The sequence below is a fragment of the Momordica charantia genome (genome assembly GCF_013281855.1).
Source record: "Momordica charantia cultivar OHB3-1 chromosome 2 unlocalized genomic scaffold, Mcharantia_2.0 BLBB01000002.1, whole genome shotgun sequence".
Taxonomy (NCBI): domain Eukaryota; kingdom Viridiplantae; phylum Streptophyta; class Magnoliopsida; order Cucurbitales; family Cucurbitaceae; genus Momordica; species Momordica charantia.
Genome location: NW_028275160.1, coordinates 3,300,479 through 3,322,851, shown reverse-complemented (window position 1 = coordinate 3,322,851; position 22,373 = coordinate 3,300,479). Strand labels below are relative to the sequence as shown.

The 22,373-nt window shown below is 32.3% G+C and overlaps 3 protein-coding genes across 6 annotated transcripts; 2 read left to right on the top strand and 1 right to left on the bottom strand.

Moving 5' to 3' along the window:
- Nucleotides 1-473: 473 nt before the first annotated feature.
- On the bottom strand, nucleotides 474-3,734 carry LOC111011052 (putative membrane protein At3g27390). The gene is made up of 10 exons (XM_022284665.2): nucleotides 3,561-3,734; nucleotides 3,350-3,458; nucleotides 3,043-3,235; nucleotides 2,538-2,674; nucleotides 2,166-2,454; nucleotides 1,947-2,053; nucleotides 1,626-1,788; nucleotides 1,339-1,534; nucleotides 1,019-1,259; nucleotides 474-944 (listed from the first exon to the last, which is right to left on the bottom strand). The coding sequence occupies exons 1-10, from the start codon at nucleotides 3,652-3,654 to the stop codon at nucleotides 716-718; spliced, it is 1,758 nt and encodes a 585-aa protein (XP_022140357.1). The 5' UTR covers nucleotides 3,655-3,734; the 3' UTR covers nucleotides 474-715.
- Nucleotides 3,735-11,325: 7,591 nt separating this feature from the next.
- On the top strand, nucleotides 11,326-12,354 carry LOC111011290 (heavy metal-associated isoprenylated plant protein 16-like). Its single transcript, XM_088121105.1, has 3 exons — nucleotides 11,326-11,456; nucleotides 11,619-11,700; nucleotides 11,890-12,354. Exons 1-3 carry the CDS (start codon nucleotides 11,451-11,453, stop codon nucleotides 12,156-12,158), a joined length of 357 nt encoding a protein of 118 aa, XP_087977231.1. The 5' UTR covers nucleotides 11,326-11,450; the 3' UTR covers nucleotides 12,159-12,354.
- A 2,754-nt stretch (nucleotides 12,355-15,108) lies between these two features.
- LOC111011152 (vacuolar cation/proton exchanger 3) lies at nucleotides 15,109-21,787 on the top strand. 4 transcript variants are annotated; one of them, XM_022284813.2, is made up of 13 exons: nucleotides 15,109-15,234; nucleotides 16,063-16,239; nucleotides 16,388-16,651; nucleotides 16,743-16,810; nucleotides 17,403-17,431; nucleotides 17,805-18,001; nucleotides 18,107-18,328; nucleotides 19,333-19,461; nucleotides 19,617-19,733; nucleotides 19,807-19,860; nucleotides 20,627-20,743; nucleotides 21,057-21,153; nucleotides 21,267-21,787. In XM_022284813.2, exons 2-13 carry the CDS (start codon nucleotides 16,180-16,182, stop codon nucleotides 21,287-21,289), a joined length of 1,377 nt encoding a protein of 458 aa, XP_022140505.1. In that variant the 5' UTR covers nucleotides 15,109-15,234; nucleotides 16,063-16,179; the 3' UTR covers nucleotides 21,290-21,787. The 4 variants fall into 4 exon arrangements, with proteins under 4 accessions (XP_022140505.1, XP_087977035.1, XP_022140503.1 ...); XM_088120909.1 differs by lacking the exon at nucleotides 15,109-15,234 and adding an exon at nucleotides 15,283-15,664; XM_022284811.2 differs by lacking the exon at nucleotides 15,109-15,234 and adding an exon at nucleotides 15,283-15,898.
- The last annotated feature ends 586 nt before the right edge of the window (nucleotides 21,788-22,373 follow it).

Here is a 22,373-nt window from a genome sequence, read left to right as displayed (position 1 = left end):
AATCACGTCATCGACACAAATGGTTGAGAAACCAAAGGAGTGAGAAGAAATTCAAACCTTAAATCTTTAGAGAGATTACAAAATGAATTGTTTGCAAATCAATAAACAGAAATCGAGTCCACCCCCAGCCACGAGTGTAATTTGCCCCCATTTTAATGAACCTAACGAGATTCTCAAATGAAGAGGAAAAAAAATTTAAGAAAAAGAAAATAACAAAACCATTGTTATTTAAACAAAAGAGTTTGGTGGGCTTGAGGCCCAAACTACATCTCGCTTCTAAGGGAAGTGAGCTCCATGATCTCAAGAAAGCTTCCTAGAAGATAGGTTGGACCCGATAATAAATGAAATTTAGCTAGCTACCAAACAAGAACACCTTCATTTCAGTTCCAAAATGAGGGAAAGAAAACAAGAGAAACAAACTAACAAGAAACAACAGCAGCAGTCCACAACAATCATCTTACAAAATGATCGACAATTTTTTTTCTATCAACTATTGCATTTAATATATTATGAACACCCTCTATTAAGAGTTCTATCCAATAAAATAGCCATTACTACAGAGAATCATTCAAAGGAAGAGCTAATTCTAATATTTGCATCAGCGTTGATTTGGTAAACAGAAAACACGGTACCTGGAATTGTTTCCCTCATCGTTGATTCTTCTATTATAAAGCAGACAAACAGCAGGGAGGACGAAGAAGAAGAAGAAGCCGTATCATACTACATTGGCAATGTCGGGGACTTTTCGTTTCGTGTTTGCAGTTTCCCCTTCCCTATCTTTTCCATCTCTACATTTTCCTGAGCTCTTGCTACCATTTCTAACTCTTGCGCCCTTTGCTGAAGTGCTCATCTGGATGGCTTCAACATACAGTACCTTGATCAAGTTTCTAAACCGCCGTCGAAAACTTGGAACTCGTGACATGAAACCAACAATACCCTGTAATCTGTTACAGAAAATGGTTTAGACAACCTAAAAAATGACAGTCAATAGCTTTATCAGTTGGTAGAAAGTGTAAACCTTCTAAATATGGCCTGCAGCTGTGCTCTCCTGACGGTGTCGCTGGAAGGAAAGCCGAATTCGTCCCAATCCTCAGGTTTTTCATTTCTGCCTTTCATGATCAATATTCTCAAGCAGATTTCTTCATTTTCTTCTAACTGTAATCTCTCTATTTGCTCCTTCATGATCAACAATGGCCCAAGAAACCATTCAAACATTTTGTCCCTTGGCAAGTTTGTTCTTGTCAACTCCATATCATCAGCTGGAAGTTCAGGCATGTACCAATGTAGCCAATCGATATAATCAAACAATTAATCCAAGAGTTTGAAGCAAAGACTTACAGATGACCAACCCATGAGAGTTGGACTTTGCAGAGGAAAGCAAGCATCGTAATATACACCATGCCGGTAACTTGATGCTTAACTGCTTACAGTTACCCTTCAGAATGCATTCCTCAATGTTTTCCGTTGTTATCAGACCATCTTGGAGAAGTATTCGACCATTCACTTCACACGACTTAAACAGCCAATCCCAAACCTGTGGCCAATAAACATTTGAATGATGCAACATAGGACGGTGGGAGTCATGAAATAAGAAGATTTGGAGATGTACCTCCATACAGCGTTACCTGAACGTGTTTGTATTGTTGGATCATCCATTTCAATGTCATCGATTGTTCGGAGACAACTTTATGACTGTGTGAACCATCTCTTGCAGTTCTCTGATCATTAGTATCATTAATACAATCCTCCCTGTTAAGGTCTGAGCTCAAGTTTCTACGATATTTTGGCCTGGCTGTCACGAGAATGTATTAGATATAATTGAAACCCATCACACAAGCATTGCATTATATTAAGAAAAAGAAGAAAAGGTAAATGTCAAACTTTCTAGACCTCCCATTCAACAAAAATCATTGGAGCAGGAGGGGAGGGGGAGCAACCATCTTCACCTGGGAATACAAGATCCCTCCCTCAAGTATAGTAGATCATTTGCATATTCATCAAACATTGAAACCACTGACAATATATAAGCAATCCCCATCCGAAATGAGTTTTCCTACAATGCAATATCATCGGGTTAAACTTCAAACAAGCATGTAAATAAAATATCCATACACCGACACATGCAATCTCCCAAGATAGAACTGCCTGAATTGGTCACAGAGCACCTGATGAACAATAACTCCAGCATAGAGCCCTAGAAAGAAGCTAGAGACGGCTGCACTTATCACCGCTCCGATAACAGCCAAGGGCCATAAGATGATTGCAAGGCCAGCAAATGGAACACATACTGCCTCCAAGAATGGTCCTTCCCTACCAATCAAATCTTCCAACAGCCTCTTCCATCCTTTGAATAGCATGTAAGGACTTTTCCATAGCGCAACTAAAGTAATAGAAAGCATATCAACTGGAATACCAATCACACTGGCAAATAAACAACTTGGAAGTCTCGACAACCTGACCAGTACAAGGCAGAATGTAAATCTTCCCATAGATTTCTGAAAGAATGGAGAGGGGAGACAGGAGAATAAAGCACTCACTTCACTTCCATGGGCTTCTCATCACCGTGCATTAACTCACCCAGTTCATCCATGTATGAAAAGTAAGAATGGAAGCAGAAATCTGTAAAATCCACCACTATTGTGCAGCTTGCTCTAATCGTGGACAAACAACCATCCTATTTGTATTTGTGGAGATGTCATTTGTACGGATAATGAATTTCAAACAAATATGCTAAAGGATTAAAATTACTATCAAGCAATCACATCATCATCTGACAAAGAAGGTCACAAAGCTAAACCTGTTCTTAGACGTGTCGGGGAGTGCTTTTAAAATAAATAATTTTGGCAAAATTACTTTGATTATAAGCACTATATAAAAAGATTTTAATGACACTCACTATGAGATGTTTAATTCTACATTTTAAGAGGACTTTAGGCTCCCCCTGCGAATGTTTCTCCAATGCTCCGTGAGAAAGCACTTTAAGTATTTTTGTATATTACACATATGACATCGATCAAAGCCAAAACAGCAAATGGAACTTACAGCAAAGCAGTGATAAAGTTTGCCGGTGATCCCACCTCCGACTGCCTCGAAAGTTGCAAGTAGGGGAACGAAAAAACCATATCCAATCCCGCCAAGCAAGCTCCCAATTACGCCGGCGATTGGCCAAATCATCAGAGGCAGGGGCAATAAAACCAGCACCACAGTTTTAAGAACTGGCCCTAACCTCTTGGTTCTGAAATCAAACATCAAAAAATGGAATCCCAAATGGACACAGAATCGAAGGCAGCAAACTCGATGAAAAGGTTAACCAAAACAACAGTCAACAATGTAACTTATGAGAATGTACCTCGCCAGGCAGAAGAAGCTCCAGAAAAAATGCGCAGGAAAAAGCCCAACGATGACGGACGAGTTTCCAATCGCAATAATCGCGGCCGCAATAGGGCCAACGATTGCAGCTGAAACAAATTCACAAAGTAGATACTCTACCAAACATTCCATCGTCTAGATTGAAGAAAACTTCTCTCTAATTTTGAAATTTTCTAGAGTGGTCAAATTACCTTTGAGAAGGCCGAGGACGAGAAGCGAGAAGAAGAAAGGAAGGAAGGAGATGAAGCTCCAGAGCTTGGCGAAGAACCCCACTGGAACTCGCATGAGGGCAATTTCTGGAATAAACGAAATCAGAATCCAAAGAAATTCTGTTCATTCTTCACTCTCAGAGGATGTTGCAGAGAATAAAGCAGTAACAATGGAAGACGGCGCAGGAGGGAAGAAGAGGGAACTGTTTAAAGAGTGACGTGGCACGCCATACGGCTCACGGCGACACGTGGCTGCCAACGATGTTCGATCCCGGGAACATAGGAATTTAAATGAAACGTGGCAACTTTTGGCGGGAGCCGCTTGTGGATTAAAAAATTAATATATTTTATAAAGAAAATGAGAATCAAATATAATATCGGCTCACTTTAAAAGTTAAACCCCTTTTTAATTCACATGTCAGAACTTTCATTTTTATTTTATTCTTGTGTCTCAACTTTAATCTTTCAGTTTAATTTTTTTTTTCACTTGAATTTTGGCTTTTATGGTTATTTTATTACCAATATCTAAATTTATATATTTAATACTCTATTCATCTACATTTTTTTAGGCAAAATTATATACAGTTAACATGTTAGTGTGTATATTTAATAACAATGATAATATTACAATAATATATATTTTTTAAATTTAGATTTGAAATAGATATTATTTTAGTTAAAAGATACAAATCTAAAAAATTCATAAATTAAAATATAATTTAGACTTTAAATTGAGCAGTTCAAACTATCTAGAGTTTAAACTTTCAAGTATTTTATTGTAATTTACAAATTTCCTACACGTTTGACTATTTATTTATATAATTATTTCTTAGAATATTTTGACACAGATGGAATAACTATACTAAGTTGGTTAACGTGATGTAGAATTTGTTTACATAGATATCGCTATATAATAAGATAAATGAATTAAAGATACAGTCATGGTAGATTTCTATTAAATAATTTAATTGGACTTATAAGTTGGTTAAGATAACTCATTTCAAAATTGAATATACCTACTATTATATGTAAAATCAAACATTTGTCGATATATAGTACATCTCTATTAATAAATAAATGAACAAAGACGTATTGATGGTAGATTTCTATTAAATATTTTTTATAAGAAAAAACCATTTTCATTCAAAGTTTTGGTATTAAAATAAAACACTTGGCACTTAAAAAATCATAATATAACAGACTTTCTTAACCAAAAAACTAGCCACTTGCATATATACTTTAAATTGGTACATTTTATTCACCGAATCTAAAAATCACAGATGTAACATGGTGATTGAAGATTAAAGGTTCGTTTGGTAACGTTTTTGTATTTCCAATTTTTTTAAGAAATCTAAGTATTTTGCATCTAACTATATTTATTGTTTTCTTATTTTTTTGGGAATATTATAGAAATTTTACCAACAACAAAAATGAGTTTCTTTTCCCTATTTGTTCCAAAACATAAGTAAAAATATATTGTTTGATTGTACTTGAATTCTTGGATGTTGAGGTCATGCAATTCATTTTTTTTTATTAAAAATGAAGAAATAGAACGTTATCCCTCCGACTTTTAGAAAATGAACCAGAATTTCAAACATCTTCAATTAACCACAGAACTTGAAAGATGAACAATCAAATAAAGATTTGAGTGGCAATATACGAGTCATATACATTGTTGATGAGGTAAATTTTATGAGGTATGTATGACATTAATTTTATTCTATAAACTTTGATTTTTCTAAGGATATTCATTAATAATGACGACTTTGCCGTGGTCGTTGTGTTGTTTATGAGCTGGTCAATCCATGTGGTCAGGACTCTAATGTCATTTTTGTAAATGTATGTACCGACAGGAAATGAAAAGGAAGGCCTCAAAAAAACAAAAGAAATTGAGGGATGAAGACTTGAGAGAGAGACAAAATTCGTTAGAAAGTCAACCTTTTTTTAAAAATATTTATAACAAACAATAAATAATATTGTTTAAAAACTTTAAATCTTGTTTTTACCTTGGATTATTATTATTATTATTATTATTATTATTATTTAAACTTGCAGGTTGTTAGGGAGCTGAAAACGCTTTACCGCATCACTGGTTGAAGTCGACAATAAACTGGGTTTGAGAAGTTCGAACTCAATAGACAAATATCGCCCATGCAATTTCGAGAGTCCATATATAAGAGTTCAAAAAGAAAAAATTTGGCTCCTTAAAGTTAAAGTAACAACTTCTTACATGTCTACTTTTCAATATTCCGTATACTGTTCTTGTTGGGTTTTGGCAAAATATTCGAACGGTACAAGGAGGAGATGTGTTCCAACTACTATAAAAGGAGTTGCCTGATATTCTAGCTCTAGTTAACTGAGCGGTATTTACTTTGAAATAGTGTTTTGTGTAATTGGGGTCGGGGGAGAGATCTGTGTGATTGTAATAATTTTATACATAGTGAATTAGTCTTTATAATCTAGTCATTAGCTGCCTATAAATAATTAGGATAAGTTGCTCATCAGGTACGCATGAATCTCGATACTAAGTTGAGAATGTGAGTTTAATGTTAGGGTGAGTGAATTTTGTGCTCAAAAAAGTTTTTTAATTTTCAAACTCCTTCTTAAACCTTCTTGTAAAGATTGTTTTTAGTTTGGTCTGCTGATAATTTTGTTTTTAGTTTTATTATTTTAAAAGTTGGTGTATATTTTTCATAAATTTTTGGGTATCTTCTTCACATATTTTTTTTATAGACAATTTTGAATTCTTAACTATATTTAGAAACGAAAAACAAAGTCGTCAAAACTAACTTTTTTTAGTTTTTTCCATTTTTCGCTTAGATTAAAAAAAGACGTAGTGTTTATGAACTTAATTTTTTTAAAAAAAAGTAGTTTCAAAACTGAACCTTAGTTATTGCAATTTATTTTTAATCCATCGTTTAATCTAAACATCTTTTGTTACTTTACCTAATCAATAAATGTCTCAAGTTTTTTAAGTTATAGCAGTAATTTAGGCCGTGTTTGATGATGACTTCGTTTTTAGTTTAGTTTTAGAAATAATGTTTGTTTTTTTATAATCTCTTTGGAAACATTACGTGTGTATTCCTTTGTTTGGTTAATTATATAGTTTTTCTAAACCTTTTTAAAAAGATGTGCTTATTTTTTAAAACCAAAAAATTAGTTTAAAATTTTTTTTGCTTTTTAAATTTAACCAATAATTCAAATATGTTTCAAGAGGGATAATACTTACTAATGAAATTGTAAAAAACAAGCATCATTCTTAAAAGCGAAATGGTTATCAAACGGTCCTTAAATTTTTGTTTAGAGTTTAAAATTGTTTTTAAAAGTAGATAACAAAACATATTGATAGGTAAGTAGAACTTATAGACTTAATATATTGCCAGTACGAACAATAGTTTAGCGGTTAAGATATCTTACTTATTTTATTAGAGATCGGAGGTTCAATCTTCGATCCCATTTTTATTGTATTAAAAAGAGACTTAATATTAAAAACTAAAATAGTTATCAACGTGATCGATTTCTAAACGATTTATTTGGTTAAATTGTTGATGAAAAATTAATAGTAACAACTAAAATAATTTTTGTGCAAAATCCTACACCAACGTATTATTTTAAAAAATCATTTCATGTCTAAATGTATGTTTGGTATAAATGTCGTTTATGTCATTAGTCTCTCTTACTTTTTCAATTTTCTCATCTTATTAATTATATATATGGTCAACTTTCTCTTTTGGAATTTAAACAACTCGTATCTATTTTACATCATTAGTATCAATAATTTAATTATAAAATATGATTATAACTTACTTATGGCATTATATATATGGTAGTTGTACGTTTTTTTAATACGAAAGTACCAAATCACACGTCTTTATTTTATTGTCAACAAAATTATATATTTATTGTTTTGAAATGGCCAAAATTCTATTCGTATAAGAGGTGTTTCCTTAAATATCTTTTAATAATTGGACATATTATTATAAAAATAAAAAGATTGGATGTTTATTGGTCCTATTATTAATTTTTTTTATAAATAAAAAAGAAAAATTATAGAAAGAGATTTTTTGCTCATGTGTTAAAAAATGGTGGAATTTAATTTTAGAGGTTACTTTAGAGTGAATTTGCATGTCCATACATTTATCTTATTAAATGAAAAGCAAATATAAGATAATTTGGTTGGTTGGCTGGCAGGCATGGAGTATAAATAGAGAAGGCATACTTTGAATTGAAAATTAAAGTTGGAATAAGTAAACTTAGGTTTGAATTAAAAATTCAAAGTTGGGAATAAGTAAATTTAGGTTTAAATTAGTTGATTAAATGTAGTTTAATATATGCTATAATTGTTTCGTTTGAACATAGTTTAAAAATTTGCTGATATAATTTGGCTATACTTAAGCGATACTCAATACCTGTCTCTATTTTGCGAGTTTAAACTCTCGCCTCGTTATTGTACTAAATAAAATCAAATTGCAAGAGTGTTATTCATTTTAAAATAATTTTTTGGATAATGATATCTCTAGTATTTCTTTAAAAATGCAATTTAAAGCCATCTGAATTTTTTATAGCTTTTTTTTTATTTATTTATTATCAAACAAGAAACTCACTCAAATTAAGTAATTATTTCAAAAGTGCCCGTAGAAAATTAACGTAAGTTTATTAAAAAATCTTTATTTTAAAAGTCATCACAAACACAATTCAATTATTAATTCTTCCAAAAAATGCGTGTAAAAAATATTTTTATTTAAAAAATCCTTATTTCTTAAAGTCATCACAAACATACTATTAAATTCTTTTTTAAAAGTTGTAGTTAGTGTTTTGAAAAAAAAAAGGAAAAATATTGACGAAATACATCATTAAGGTCTTTTTTTTCCAACAATCGCATTTAAGGCGGTAATAAACGATTTCTCCACTCAATTAATACTCAATTGACTCATCATTTAAATTTTAAAGTAATATTGTCAACTCTCTTTTTCATTTGTAAAATTTTGAGAATTGACAACTCTTTAAATAAACGTCTACAGGTAAAATGGTGGGAGTATTTAATACAAATAATATGTCAATTAAGCAAAATAATTCAACTGATTAAAATATATACCTTCAAATCTCTATCCCACACGTTATTGTACTAAAAAAAATTAGTACGCCAATTAATAGAAAAATAATATATTTTTAAATGCACTACTTACCATTCTATTATTCAATTTAAGATGGTGAATACAACAAAAAAAATTGGCGTGTCAAGTAATTGTTTGTCTCATTCAAAATTAAAAGGGTGAGAAATAATTATTGCTTTCAAGCCACATGGTTGAGCAAGGAGACTTTGTCTTCACATGTTGAAATTTGGTAGAAATAGATTTGAAAAATATTTGGGAATATAATTAAATGTCTGGATGGTAAACTTTTTTTTCGATATTCTAAATTTCTAATCATTATGATTAAATTCAACCCAACTAGCAAAAACGAGTTTATAGATTCGCAGTATTTAGCAGATATCTTCAACTAATAGGTTGTGAATTATCATCTACGTCTTTGGGGTTAAGATAAGACGTGTAAGACTAATATTCTCAGTTTTTTAGAAAAAAAATATATTTAAATGAAGGTCATTTTTTGGGCTCTGGTTAGTCATGTTTTTTTTTTATTGTTTTTCTTAGCATATGAAAAAATAAAGCATTTTTTTTTTTTTTGCAAAAAAGAAAAAAGAACCAAACATTACTAAAAGGCCAAAATAAGATTTCAACTAAGGGCTAATGGAAAAGATGTGTAAATACAAGAAGGTTTAGGGAAATTTTCATTTTCACTCTTATATTTGGTTCAATTTATCGACTTTAACCTTAAATTTTCAATTCCATCAAATTGTAAGATTTCACCAAATAAGCATGGACAATTTCTCATGAAAAATAGAGTAGGCAACATAATTTTATTTTTGTACAAAAAGAAAATCGATAACAAATTAAAGGAGAAGTGTATCTTTGGTGAACACATCTCGTATCCATACTAGCTAAAATTGATCCACACTATAAGTGGTCCTCTCTAATTACCAGATTTGCGAACATCTAGTTCTCCCAATAAAGAGAAAGCATGGCATTTGCATGAGGTCATTGATAAATATTTGGAGTTTATTTACAATCTAGTCATCACCAACTAAAAGTTTCCAAAAGGTCAATTTAATCCAACAAAAAGAATGTCAAATCAAAAATCTATCCTAAATAATTAAACTTAAATTCAAGAGAGATTCAAAAGAATAGATCATCAAAATCATTAAGAAAACAAGTTTAAAAACTTAATAATACGATTACAAATTTAAAGATTTTTTTAAAAAGTTTAGTAAATATAAGATTGTGGGGATTTAAATTTCCAATCTAAAAAAGAGTTATATATATGTTTTTACCCTATACTCAGTATCCACGCTTAAGTTTTAAAATATTTAGGATAAATGTTTATTCAAGTGCGAGGTAATAATTCAACAAGGTTTTAATTAAAAAAAGAAATAAAAATAAAAATATGATTATATGTACCATTCGTTTCAACTGCCACCCGAAAGAATTGTAGTGCCTATACAAGAAGCCTTATAAAGACGACATACTCTTCATATACGTATAATCAATACATCTCTCTCCACATAACTCAACTGATTAAGACATACATGATTGATCAAAAAGTTGTAGATTCGAATCTCCACCCCACACGCTGTTGAATATTAAAAAAATTAGGTCGTCAATTAATAGAAAAATAATCTTTTCAAATGCCAAAGTTACCCTTCTATTATTCAACTTAACATGGTGAAATACAAAAACAAAAAAAAATGACGTGTTAAGTAATCGTTTGATGTTATGAATTTGATGTCGCATTTAAAATTAAAATGGTGAGAATAGAAATGTCATGACTTTTCAAATTAAATTGAATTCAAACGGGCGTGGTCTACTGATTGAGAAATACTGTTTGCAAGCCACATTGTTAAGCTAGGAGACTGATCTCCAAATGTGGAAATTTGGTTGAAATAGAATTGAAAAGTATTTGGGAGTATAATTAAATGTTTGGATGGTAAATTTTTTCAATATTCTAATGACTCTCGTTAATTCAACCCAAATATATAAAATTGAATTTGGTAAACTTCATATCATATGTCTTTATGGGCCAAAGCGAACATAGTTCAACGATAATTTGCATATACCTCCGATCAAGAGAGTGTGAGTTCGATCGGCTACTCCCACATGTTGTACTAAAAAAAATCAAAATAATTTGTCTACATGGTTAAAGACAGAACTTCCAAGACTACTATTCTCAAGTTTTTTTTTTAATTATTATTTAAATGAAGATTACTTTAACAAATTAAACGAAAAATATATTGTTGATGACTATATCATTGACCCACACGATAAGTCGTCCTATCTTATCATATTTGGGAGCATCTATTTCTCCAAATAGAGAGAAAGCATTCCATATAACCGTCCTCTATCGACCTTTGAGTTTGAGGTCAAGTCATTAATAAATATTTGAAATTCATTTGCAACATCACAAACAGAAATTAGTTTCCAAAGGAATAAAGAAATGTAAAATAATTTATCCTATATAATTAAACCGACGTTCCATTCTTCCCGGAGCTAGATTCAAAGAGGTAGATCATCAAACTTGATAAATTTTAAAACATTAGGACAAATATTTATTTAATTGCGAGCAACTTGGTTTTAATTATAAAAAGAAGAAGATCAAATTCACGCGCGTCTGGGAGACAGTGCACCCCAAATAGTGTCCGTACGAGAAGCCAATAAATACCACCGCACCCTCCGAGAATAACCAACACATCTCTCTCTCTCTACAAGTTTTGCAGGGACTGTTACTCTCTCTCTCCATTTCTGCAGCAAATTCAACAAAATGAAGGTACGTAGTACGGATTAGGCGGCGTAGTTGATTAATTAATTCGTCTTACATTTTAACGCAGTCATCGTTAAGTAATTTCTACTTCTTCGTCGGTTGGGTGTGTTCTATTTTGATTTTCATCTCATATATCGATCGATCGTGTGTGGATCTTGCATCTTACAGCAAAAGATAGTGATCAGAGTATCGATGAAGAAGGGGCAGAAGTACCGCAGCAAAGTCTTGAAGATTGCAGCATCCGTCTCAGGTAATCATCAATTCATACGTACGCAAAATAATCTGTTTGGATTAATTAATTCGAAAGAGAGAAACATAAATTAAGTTTGTATTCACACGCACTCGATCAGAATCGATCAATGTGAAATCGGATTGCGATTTACAATGCTTCGAGATCCGAATATCAATTGATCGATTTTCGACGGAACTCAAAATACAGGGAACGTTGAGAAAATAAGCTTGGAAGGTGAGGACAAAGATAAACTGGAGGTAATCGGAGAAGTGGATGCGATCGAACTCACCGATCTGCTTCGAAAGGGCTTCGGTAGCGCACAGCTGGAGTCGGTGAGCGCGGTCGACGGTAAGGATAAAGACAAAGATAAAGAAGAGCCCGGGATTTGCTGGACCAACGCTTGGGGTCTACCTTATCAATCCTATTGCAATTGCTACCTTCATCCTTCCTCCTCCTCCTACTATACCATATGGTAAACACAGCCACAATTCTCCGATTACGATTCCTCAAAATCTACTCGATTTTTACATGTATATTTGAATTTATAATACCTATTTTGCCATACTTAAAATGCTTCAAAATTCTTGGAAAGATCAAACTCTTTGCTCATTTGCTTCTTGTTGTAGTGTTTGGATGTGTTATCTATATATATGTACAAATTATATTGCACCATGAAGTTTGAATGCTTTTTTTATTCCCTTTCTAATTAATGATTATTTCTCAATACGAGCACAAGCACTTCTTCTTGTGCCGTTTGTAAGAGGCAAATTTGTGTTGTCTTTTTGTGTATAATATATTGCCATAATAATCTTAGTAAATAAAACTACCACCATGCAATATATAATATTGGAAGTTCAAATCTTTATATTTCATGTACTTAAAAAAAACAAATGATAATTTTTTAAACATAATTTAACTGGTAAAGTATATATGTTTTTGTAACTTATAATTGGAAAATATGAATTCTCACTTTCATTGCACTCTTAAAACATACATTAAAATATAGAATGGGAGAGAGAATATTTTTTTCCAATAAGGTATTTACTATTTACATTAAAATAAAATATATAAATTGACTCGAGACAGACCGTACATATTTTTCTATACGTATATATCACTCACAGAAGGTAAATTCAAAGACATTATTGGCCTCTGCATTTGGACCCACTAGTCAAAACCCCAAGTGTGGCTTAATTTATTTTAGTTCGATTTAAGTAAATACAATTAAACAAATCTACTATTATTAATTAATTTATATTTTTTACCTCACTGGTAACTTATAACCATCTCCGGGAGGAAAAAATTAGCTTTCGTTTCTGGTTTAATTTTTTTTCGGATAAAAAAAAAACATAATTGTTTTTTTAAATATTTCTTGTTTATTATTTTTTATTAAAAAAGTTAGTCATTAAATTTTAAATTTTAAAAGCAACAATTTTCTATGAAATTTTATTTTTTAATTAAATATCCCAAGTTGTAACGTTATTATTGCTTTTTAATAAAATTAGAAATGAAAAAGAAAAAGTTAACCAACCAACTTTGAGATATTTAAATAAAAAAATTAACTGAATAGGTAAGAGGCTCTTGACCTTGAGATATTCAAATAAAATTTTCTGCATTTTAACTTTTTATTTATTTATATAATATACTTTTACGAGTTCACCTAAAATGAAAGAGAATCTACCATTATTACGTTGAATCTTATGGCAGGCTCACTATCGGGCCTGAAGTTTACATATTGACCCAAACTCAGATATAATTTCGGCCCAAAATTAATGTTTGACCAGCCCAAATAATTTATTTTTTAAAAATAAAATGACTTGAGAGGTAAAAATATGATATAACAAAATTTATTGATGATTACTTTTTTTAAAAGTAACAAAAATTATACAAAATAATAAAAGAAAAACACACCTACCAACCTTCAAAAAGTTGATTTGAAAATAATTTAAAGGGTCAATTCAAACTCGATTTAAATGATCCATTTAAGCTCGATCCAAATGTTGAGGTATTGAATTAGACCTATAGGTTATGTCATGGACATAAGGTTTAGTGGTTGGACCAGTTCTAGCTCTACTCAAATAATAATACTTGAATTCTATATGATTTGTACCTTTGCTTCTTTTGATCAGTCCGACTTAATTACGAGAGGGAATCTTAGAATCGAATTTGTTTTTAATTTAGTATGTGTTATGAATTTGAAATTTTTATTTTTATTTTTATTTTTTATAATAACATCATCTTTCATTTAACAAAAGGTAACAAAGGCTAAAACCAATAACTAACTAAAATAATTTGTTAATTATTATGCCCTCAGATGTTAAGATTTTCATGCCAGGTGAACAAATTCAAAAAAATAAAACATAAGATATAAATAAATGATACTCAAATCTTTTAAATACAATTAAATTTTGAATTCGAAATATGTACTGAAAATTAGCGAAATATATCATCGAATCAAATTTCAATTTGATCAACAAAATTTTCCCTCATTCTTCCTTCTTAAACAAGCAAATAGAATAAAAGAAAAAAAAAAAAACAATGTCGTGGGGGTATTTCTGTCCAATCATGTAGGGTATTTACAATTGTTCTTTAGTATATATGGGTCAACTTCTTTCCTGTGAGAATTAATCTATCATTTTTTTTATAGTTAAATATTGTTAAATGATTAAATAATTAAATATTTTATTAGCTAACAGCTAACAAAAAATAAAATGTCATTATCATACTATAGATATAGAATATATTCATATTATTTATTATAGATTGATTTCCTGCCGATAAAACCGATATCATTGCCCAATATGAATTAAATATATAAATTATAGTTTGCATTTGATTTTGTTATTATTATTTTAGCAGTACGGCTCAAAGCAAGAACACGAAAATAGCTAAATGAAATCTACTATTTTTTTATTTAAATTTGAAAGTTCAAACTTCATATTTGTTATATTGAAAAATTATTTAAAGGCATCAATTATTCGATGAAAGTCAGACCTTTAATTACAAGTTCAGTCTAAAAATGTTAATGAGGGGTATAGACCAACATAACTTTAGAAGTTTATAATACAAAATTTCAATTTTATGTTCATTCAATCAATTTTCAAATCGATAATATTAGAAACAAAAATTAAATATTGAAATTTATAGATATTTTTAAATTAAAAATCTATTTGAAAATAAATTTGATAAAAATGCAGATTATACAAAAACGAAAAAGTTAAACCTAAAATTTTTCGGCTCATTTGATAAAATTTAAAAATATTATGCCCCATCTCCTCAACAATATATTTGTTACATTTCACTATTCTTGCACCCATACTTGAATTTTTAAATTTTAAAAATAACAAGAAGTTTTTAAAAGTTGATTTGTTTTTTAGTTTTTAAAGTTATAAGTGAGAGTAGTATTTATAAAATAGAAAATAAAAAACCAAAATGGGACTTAGAATTTTTTGTTTTTTGTTTTTTTAAATTAGAGATAGAGATTAAGATAATTGTGAAAATTAAAATTAAGTCGGACGCGAAATTCTGCAACTTGTGTGCCGACGGCGAGAGGTATCCGCATCGAAAATTCCAATTCTAATTTTTGAAATTCTTGGATTTGTATGAACTATGAACTAAATTGATTGATGTATGAGATGGGAAGAAGAGAATGCAATGTGGAATTGGAAAAATGGAAGTCAGCTGTTACGGTTTGGTGGGGCTGTGGCTCAACCAAAAGTCTTCGCCGATTGAATCGGAGAAGGCGAGAGAAAGTGACGATCTCTGACTCCTGATCCTCCTCAGATCAGATATTTCATTTGTTCCCAAATCCAATTTCAAACATTTTCAAAAGGATCTGTGATTTCTCTTTCATTTTCGTTGTAATTGGCTGCGTCTCTGTCAATAATAGAAACCCACCCCTCTCTCTTCTCTTCCCACAAAGTAGGGGGAAAAATTAGCGACAATGGCGGGATAGGCAGCGATGTGGCCGTGGGAGGAACGTGTGCGTTTTTCAACCTATTTTTCTTATCATCAATTAATAACCAACGTATTCAACTCTCCTCCACCGCCCCTCTTTCGTTTATCGCACCAGGAATATCTTACATATTGACCCAATATTCTCTCTCATTGTTTTCTTCTTCATACGTTTCCCCAAGAAAAATTTGCCCTCTTTTGTGCAATTTATTCAACCCCTTTGAGGATTGCCCAACCATTTTCCTACCCATCTCTCAAAAAGGTCTGTTTTGTTCCCTTCTTGGTATTGTGTTTTTCTTTTCGGAGGAGTAATTTCAATGCCATTCATGTTTGTGTGGAGAAAATGTATGTTGATCACGATGATTTTGCGATTCATTTTCTTGAGATGTACACTTCTGAATTTGTGTTCATGCTTTTCGTGAGCAGATACGAATTGAAAGTGTTTCAAGAAAACAACATACTGCGGGAAGAAGTTTATTATTGCGCTGTAATTCCCATGCCTGGTGATGGGAATTTGGCTGCCGTCGTGCCCTAACCGTATTCATGGATCGGCTCGGGAGTAACGACAACAAACAAAGCGTTGAAAGGCATTCCCATGTCGAGGTCTCTGTTTCTGTTCCCTTGGTTTTTCCTATTTATTTATCTACTTAAATCAGCCTTCTCGCTCGCTGTTTGTACCCTTAAATGTTGTTTTCAACCTACGCTTTTTAGTGATTTTTTAATTTAAATAACCCTATTGGTGGTGTAACAGATGGGATCATTAGGCGAGAAAACCATACTGGAATTTGAGGATGAGAGCCTCGTTAGTCCTGTATCATTAAATAGAAAGAATTTTGCTTTTGAGGCATCTATGCACGGTTCTCCATCATCTGGTGATTCGCAGAAATTTTGTTATGGTAACATGAAGAACAGAATTATTGACAGCATTAAGATTGTTGTCTTCTCTGCTAAAATCAATCTTCTCATGCCTTTCGGCCCTTTAGCAATATTAGTCAGCAGTCTTTCTGGTCACCATGTGAGTTATCTTCCCACATGTTCTCATCAATTCATTTTGGGTTGTTATCTTGTCCCATTATGGATCCATTGCTTATGTATGTGCATTTCAGGGGTGGGTCTTCCTTTTAAGCTTACTGGGGATCATACCTCTTGCTGAGCGTCTGGGTTATGCAACGGAGTAAGGTTTCTTCAATTTTAGATTACTTGTTGTAGTGAATCTGTAGAACTTTTTCCTATTAAACTTTGATTCTGTGCTTTGGATAAATCTATAGCTTTTTGGACTCTTGGATTCCATTTTATATCCTGGAAAGAGTGCAGTACAATATTTGAGCATTCTTTTAGTTTTTGGCACTTCTTAAACTACCCATTTTTCCATGCAATATTGGATTTGATGCACGAAAACATGAGCCATGTATAAGTTTTAAGGTCATGTCTCGCCTTGGACCTCCACCTCATGCCTCTGCCTCAAGGAGTTTCAGTGCTTCAAAAAATCTTGTTCGGTACAATTTGGGATTTGGGGGTGCATCCCTTCAAACAAATGTCTAATAGATTTTAATAAACAGGTCATAGGTCAAAAATGTTTGGGTCCATTAATTTGATATGCAAAGTTTCTCAAAGAATCAACTATATAACCATTAGTCCCCCATTTCCTTACCAAGTAATATAGAAAGGCCAGATCATTTTTTGGTCAGGTGAATAAAACAAACCTGTGTAATGTTTGCCTATAAATTTATTAATGTCTTATGCAATCTGATCTTCTTTTGATGCAGACAACTGGCATGCTATACTGGAGCCACAGGTAATACGATTTGAAGTTGGTTTGTTAATTCATAAACCGAATAGGAATCTTCTTAAGCTCGTAGAGATAAATATTAACCTTGATTAAACTAGTTGGTGGCTTATATTACTAACGGAGTAATGTGGAATGATAAATTAATAGCTTCTTAATTCGAGACAATTTTGGCCAAGAAGACTGTTGTGCTGTTACGCACCCACTTAAAATTGTCACAGGAAGTAAAAACCACTAAATTACAAAGCCCCCACCCGCTTCCCCTGTCCCCCCACCACTCTAGCCAAAGAAAGAAAGAAATGAAATAGAGTAAGCTTTTCTCCCGTAATGTTTTATTTACTTCTCAAGTTTAACATAAGTACCTTCATTCTTAACTTTGCAGTTGGAGGTCTTCTGAATGCTACTTTTGGAAATGCCACAGAATTGATAATATCAATATATGCATTGCGAAGTGGAATGATACGTGTCGTTCAACAGTCATTATTAGGTTCAATTTTGTCAAATATGTTATTAGTACTTGGATGTGCCTTCTTTGCTGGTGGAGTTGTGGTTTCTAAGAGGGAGCAGGTCTTCAGTAAGGTTTGTTTTTACCTTGATAGGAGTCCTTTTGGATACTGTTTACTTATTGATCTCTGTTCTATTTCTCAAGCATACATCATGCGAATGATGCTCTCTTATTTTTAGGGATCTGCTACAGTGAATTCTGGATTGCTGTTGATGGCAGTAATGGGACTTCTATTTCCTGCTGTCCTGCATTCCACACATACAGAGTTGCACTTTGGAAAGTCAGAGTTGGCTCTTTCAAGATTTAGTAGCGGCATTATGTTGGTGGCATATGCTGCCTATCTTGTTTTTCAGTTGAAAAGCGAAAAGAACTTATATCACCCGGTTGATGTGGTCGATGAGGTTGATAGCTCTGCTTTCATACATGACCTAATGAGCATAAACTATCTTACATTCTAGTAACTAGTTTTTTTTAATTCAAATGCCATACCATGGTTGTTATAACACCTGTACCCTCAGTGGCATGATCAGTGTGCAATAGTCTTTAGATAGAGAAGTCTAATAACTGTACAGTGGCAGCATTTCACTAAAGGTTCATTTTGCTACATTGTAGATCTAGGTGGTCTTTTTTGTTCTTAATTTTGCTAGATATTATAGTTTTTAAGTATCTGATAGGAATCGGGAATCTTTTTAATTAATTGGCTAATTTTTTGAAGTGTTTCCAGAGCCTTTATTATCTCTTGGTTCTTCCTCAGTTAGAAATCTCCATTAAATTTCTAGTGTCTCACCATTGTACTGTTATATTCTTCTCCTCTTTCTTTTCTCTTGCTCCCTAACTATCTAAGATAGAATCAGCCAACCAGGAATGATGCCAACACAAACCTTGACCCCTTAACTATCATATTTCCTCTTTTGAGGAGCAAACTCGACTACTTTTCTTCTCCTGCTAGCTTCTTACGCCTCCTCATGTGCGTTAACATGGGAGGAAGTTTATTGATATCTTTCTTCTGCAGTTTATACAAGAAGTTTCTGTATCTTTACTTGACTTGATATCTGTTACGTGGAAAAATATTGATGCTGAGAAACACATATGAAACTTCTGTAGACATTTTTCAGAAACAACTTTTACCATGATATGAATAAATATATTTTAGAAGCTTTTTTTTTTTTAGAAGTTACCATGAATGAATATTTACTACTAGGTATTGTTTCTAGTCGGATGTATAATATAATGCTTGCATGATTGAGTTTAACTGTTTTTACTTGTAGTATGTATTCAGATTGGGAATCCTAATAACTCTACTTTTGGTCGCTGGCAATATTCGGTCTCATTAGAGTTTTGTCCTTTTTTTTTTGGAAAAAAATTTATGTTTGGTGGTTTAATATGAATAATTGGCATATCATAGGTGGAGACTGAAGAGAATTCTGATGATGAAGAATCTCCTGAGATATCTATGTGGGAATCCATTATTTGGCTGTCTATCTTGACCATTTGGATATCCGTCCTTTCTGAATATTTAGTAAATGCAATAGAGGTATTGTTGACTTGTTAATACATCCTAATATAAATCTTTTCCTTTTTTTTTTCCGTGTTGTTGCCTATTTCTCCCTTTTCTCCTCTGCGAAGATAATTCTCACATTATTGCATATTATCTGTACAATTATATGGTTTATTTGATTACAATCTCAGGGGGCATCGGTTGCCATGGACATACCAGTAGCATTCATTAGTGTAATCCTACTACCAATTGTTGGGAATGCTGCAGAGCATGCGGGTGCCATCATGTTTGCCATGAAAGACAAGCTTGTAAGTGCTTGCCCTTTTATGTGCCTTACAAAATGATCTCTGAGGTCCTTTTCTCTAATCATGTCTTGTGTAGGACATTTCTTTGGGAGTCGCAATAGGATCATCTACGCAGATATCTATGTTCGGGGTGAGTTCTACACAACATATTTGATTTTATTTTGCTGAATGAAATACATTGGACCGAGCGCAGTGTAGTTGGATATTTTTTCACTACCTTGCAGTTTGTTACCCTTGTTATTTTTTTCGTATTCATCAGCCTAAATGGCACAATATTCTTTGTGTTGCACCTATACTTCAGTACTAGAGAGTGAAGGACTGCACCCATCCATTGGTTAAGTCTAATGATGGAGGTCATTTTGCTTTCAAGTTGCCAATTGTCAAACAATCAGAAGCAAACCCTTTTGCTCCCCAAATGCAGTTTTGATTTTCAAACTTTGCTTCAAGAGAACTGATATGGATATGGCACATAGGTCAAAACAAAAGGTTTGATGTTTATAGGTCATGAGTTAAAAGTCTCAGAGATCACCTTCTAAATTATCAAAATTTCTTATTCTACGTGGTATGTAATCAAGTTCTGCCCCTTGAAAATAGTTGAGCTGAATACAAGCTACATTTGAAACGGCATTTTGTTTTTTATTTTTAAAAAAGTTCAGCTTTGCAACCCCAACTATTGAAGGACCGGCCGACCATCTTTTGTCCGTTGAACAGTGTTTTTCCCCTCTTTTAAATGCAAAATCTGCCGTAAACGGCATAACGAGCATCATCATCACATACTAAACCATCATAGAATTGATCTTGCTTTTTTAAACAAACATATGACTGCTGATTCCACGTTACCTTTTCTTCGTTTTCTCCTTCTTCCATAACCTGTTCATAAATTTTTATGACTGCAGATTCCTTTTTGTGTGGTCATTGGTTGGATGATGGGAGTCCCTATGGACTTGAATTTTCAACTCTTCGAGACCGCCACGCTTTTCATCACTGTTATAGTTGTCGCCTTCATGTTGCAGGTTTGCCACTTCAGGCTTCTTTTATTTTATTTAATGTGTTTACATGATAAAAACGCTTTAGAAATCAGTAAACACCCTGATGTAGTTAGGATCCTGGAATAGTTTGAAATGCAAATTGTTAAAATCCCATATCCAAATTACCAACCCCACCCCCCCCATTTTACACACTGGCCCTTGTGTGGGTTTCCTCATATAAATGGTTCAATGATCACCATGATCCATAATACGTTTGAATGAATAACTGCAACCTGTAGGAATGAGGACATGCGTGATATATAATGATGATTCGAATCATTTCACATTGTGTTTGCAGGATGGAACTTCTAATTACCTCAAAGGACTGATGCTTATTCTCTGCTACCTGATAGTAGCTGCAAGTTTCTTTGTACATATTGATCCAGCTTCAGTTGGTAAGCCATCCCTCTCTTTGCTACAATTTAGAAGCTGAAAACAAAATGGAAGGTATTCATGGCTACACACAACTAGTAACCTATCTAACATGAGAATTGGAACGATTTTACAGAAGATAAAAAATCCGGTGCATGAAAGGCAAGGGATGACTCAAGTAGTGAATCTGACTGCGAAGGCCGTCCTCTAAAAGACGGGATTGACCGGAGCTTGAGAGGTTCACTCGATTGCTGTATAGTTCTGAACTCGGGCTACCATGTTCAGAAAGCATTTTTCCATGTTTTGTGACAACCAATGGCAATATATGTTTACTTGGTTCTTATAATCGTTGGTGCTCATCTTGTTTACTATAAGCTGTGGCATTCTATTCAGAACTTAGCAAATAGGAATACTAGAAATCAAATGTAAGGAAAAAAAAATCATATTGATTTATTTTTCTTAGGGCAATGGATTTTTTTCCTTGTAATGGTTCATTCGAAGTGGTGGAAGGCACAACAAAACAAGAGTTAAAATGTGACCAATATTTTGATCTCGATATAAATGTTACTGTTGACTTTGAATTCTTTGATGGAGACATGAATACTCCATTATTTGTATTATAATTGATACTAAACAATTTGAAGTTGGAATTTCTTACTCTTTTAGTTGACTGGTCAATATTATACGTGTAAATTGATTGGTCAATATTATATGTGAATATGATGCTAATTTGAGCTTAGTTCAATTAGTTAAGACATTTATCTCCAGATCTTCTATTTGAATCTCTACTTGGATATGTTTTTGTAGTAAAAAGATGTGATAGGTATATTTCATAATGTGACATATTGCTATATTGTTTTAATGACCTGTGGAAAATATAATGTTTTAGTTGAAAATTTGATTGGGAGTTACGCCTATTGATAATTATCATTAGATTTGTGTCGATGTTATTAGGATAAATTTATTCTCACACTATTTTTTATAATTTTAGTGGAAATAGAAAATACTCTCTAGATAAAGGGGGTTAAACAGGAATTCTTCGAATAAGGTGCTTCTCCCACATCTTAATTGAAACTATATACCTTAACCAATTAGCTTATTTTTTTAAAATACTAATTAGTTGATTGTTAGTGAATGAAATTAATAGTAATATATCTTATTGAATAAATTCATTTCAATTCTCCTTTGAGTGATTCCAATTATTGGGCAAGGAAATGAAATGAATCATATTTAAAGTCAAACG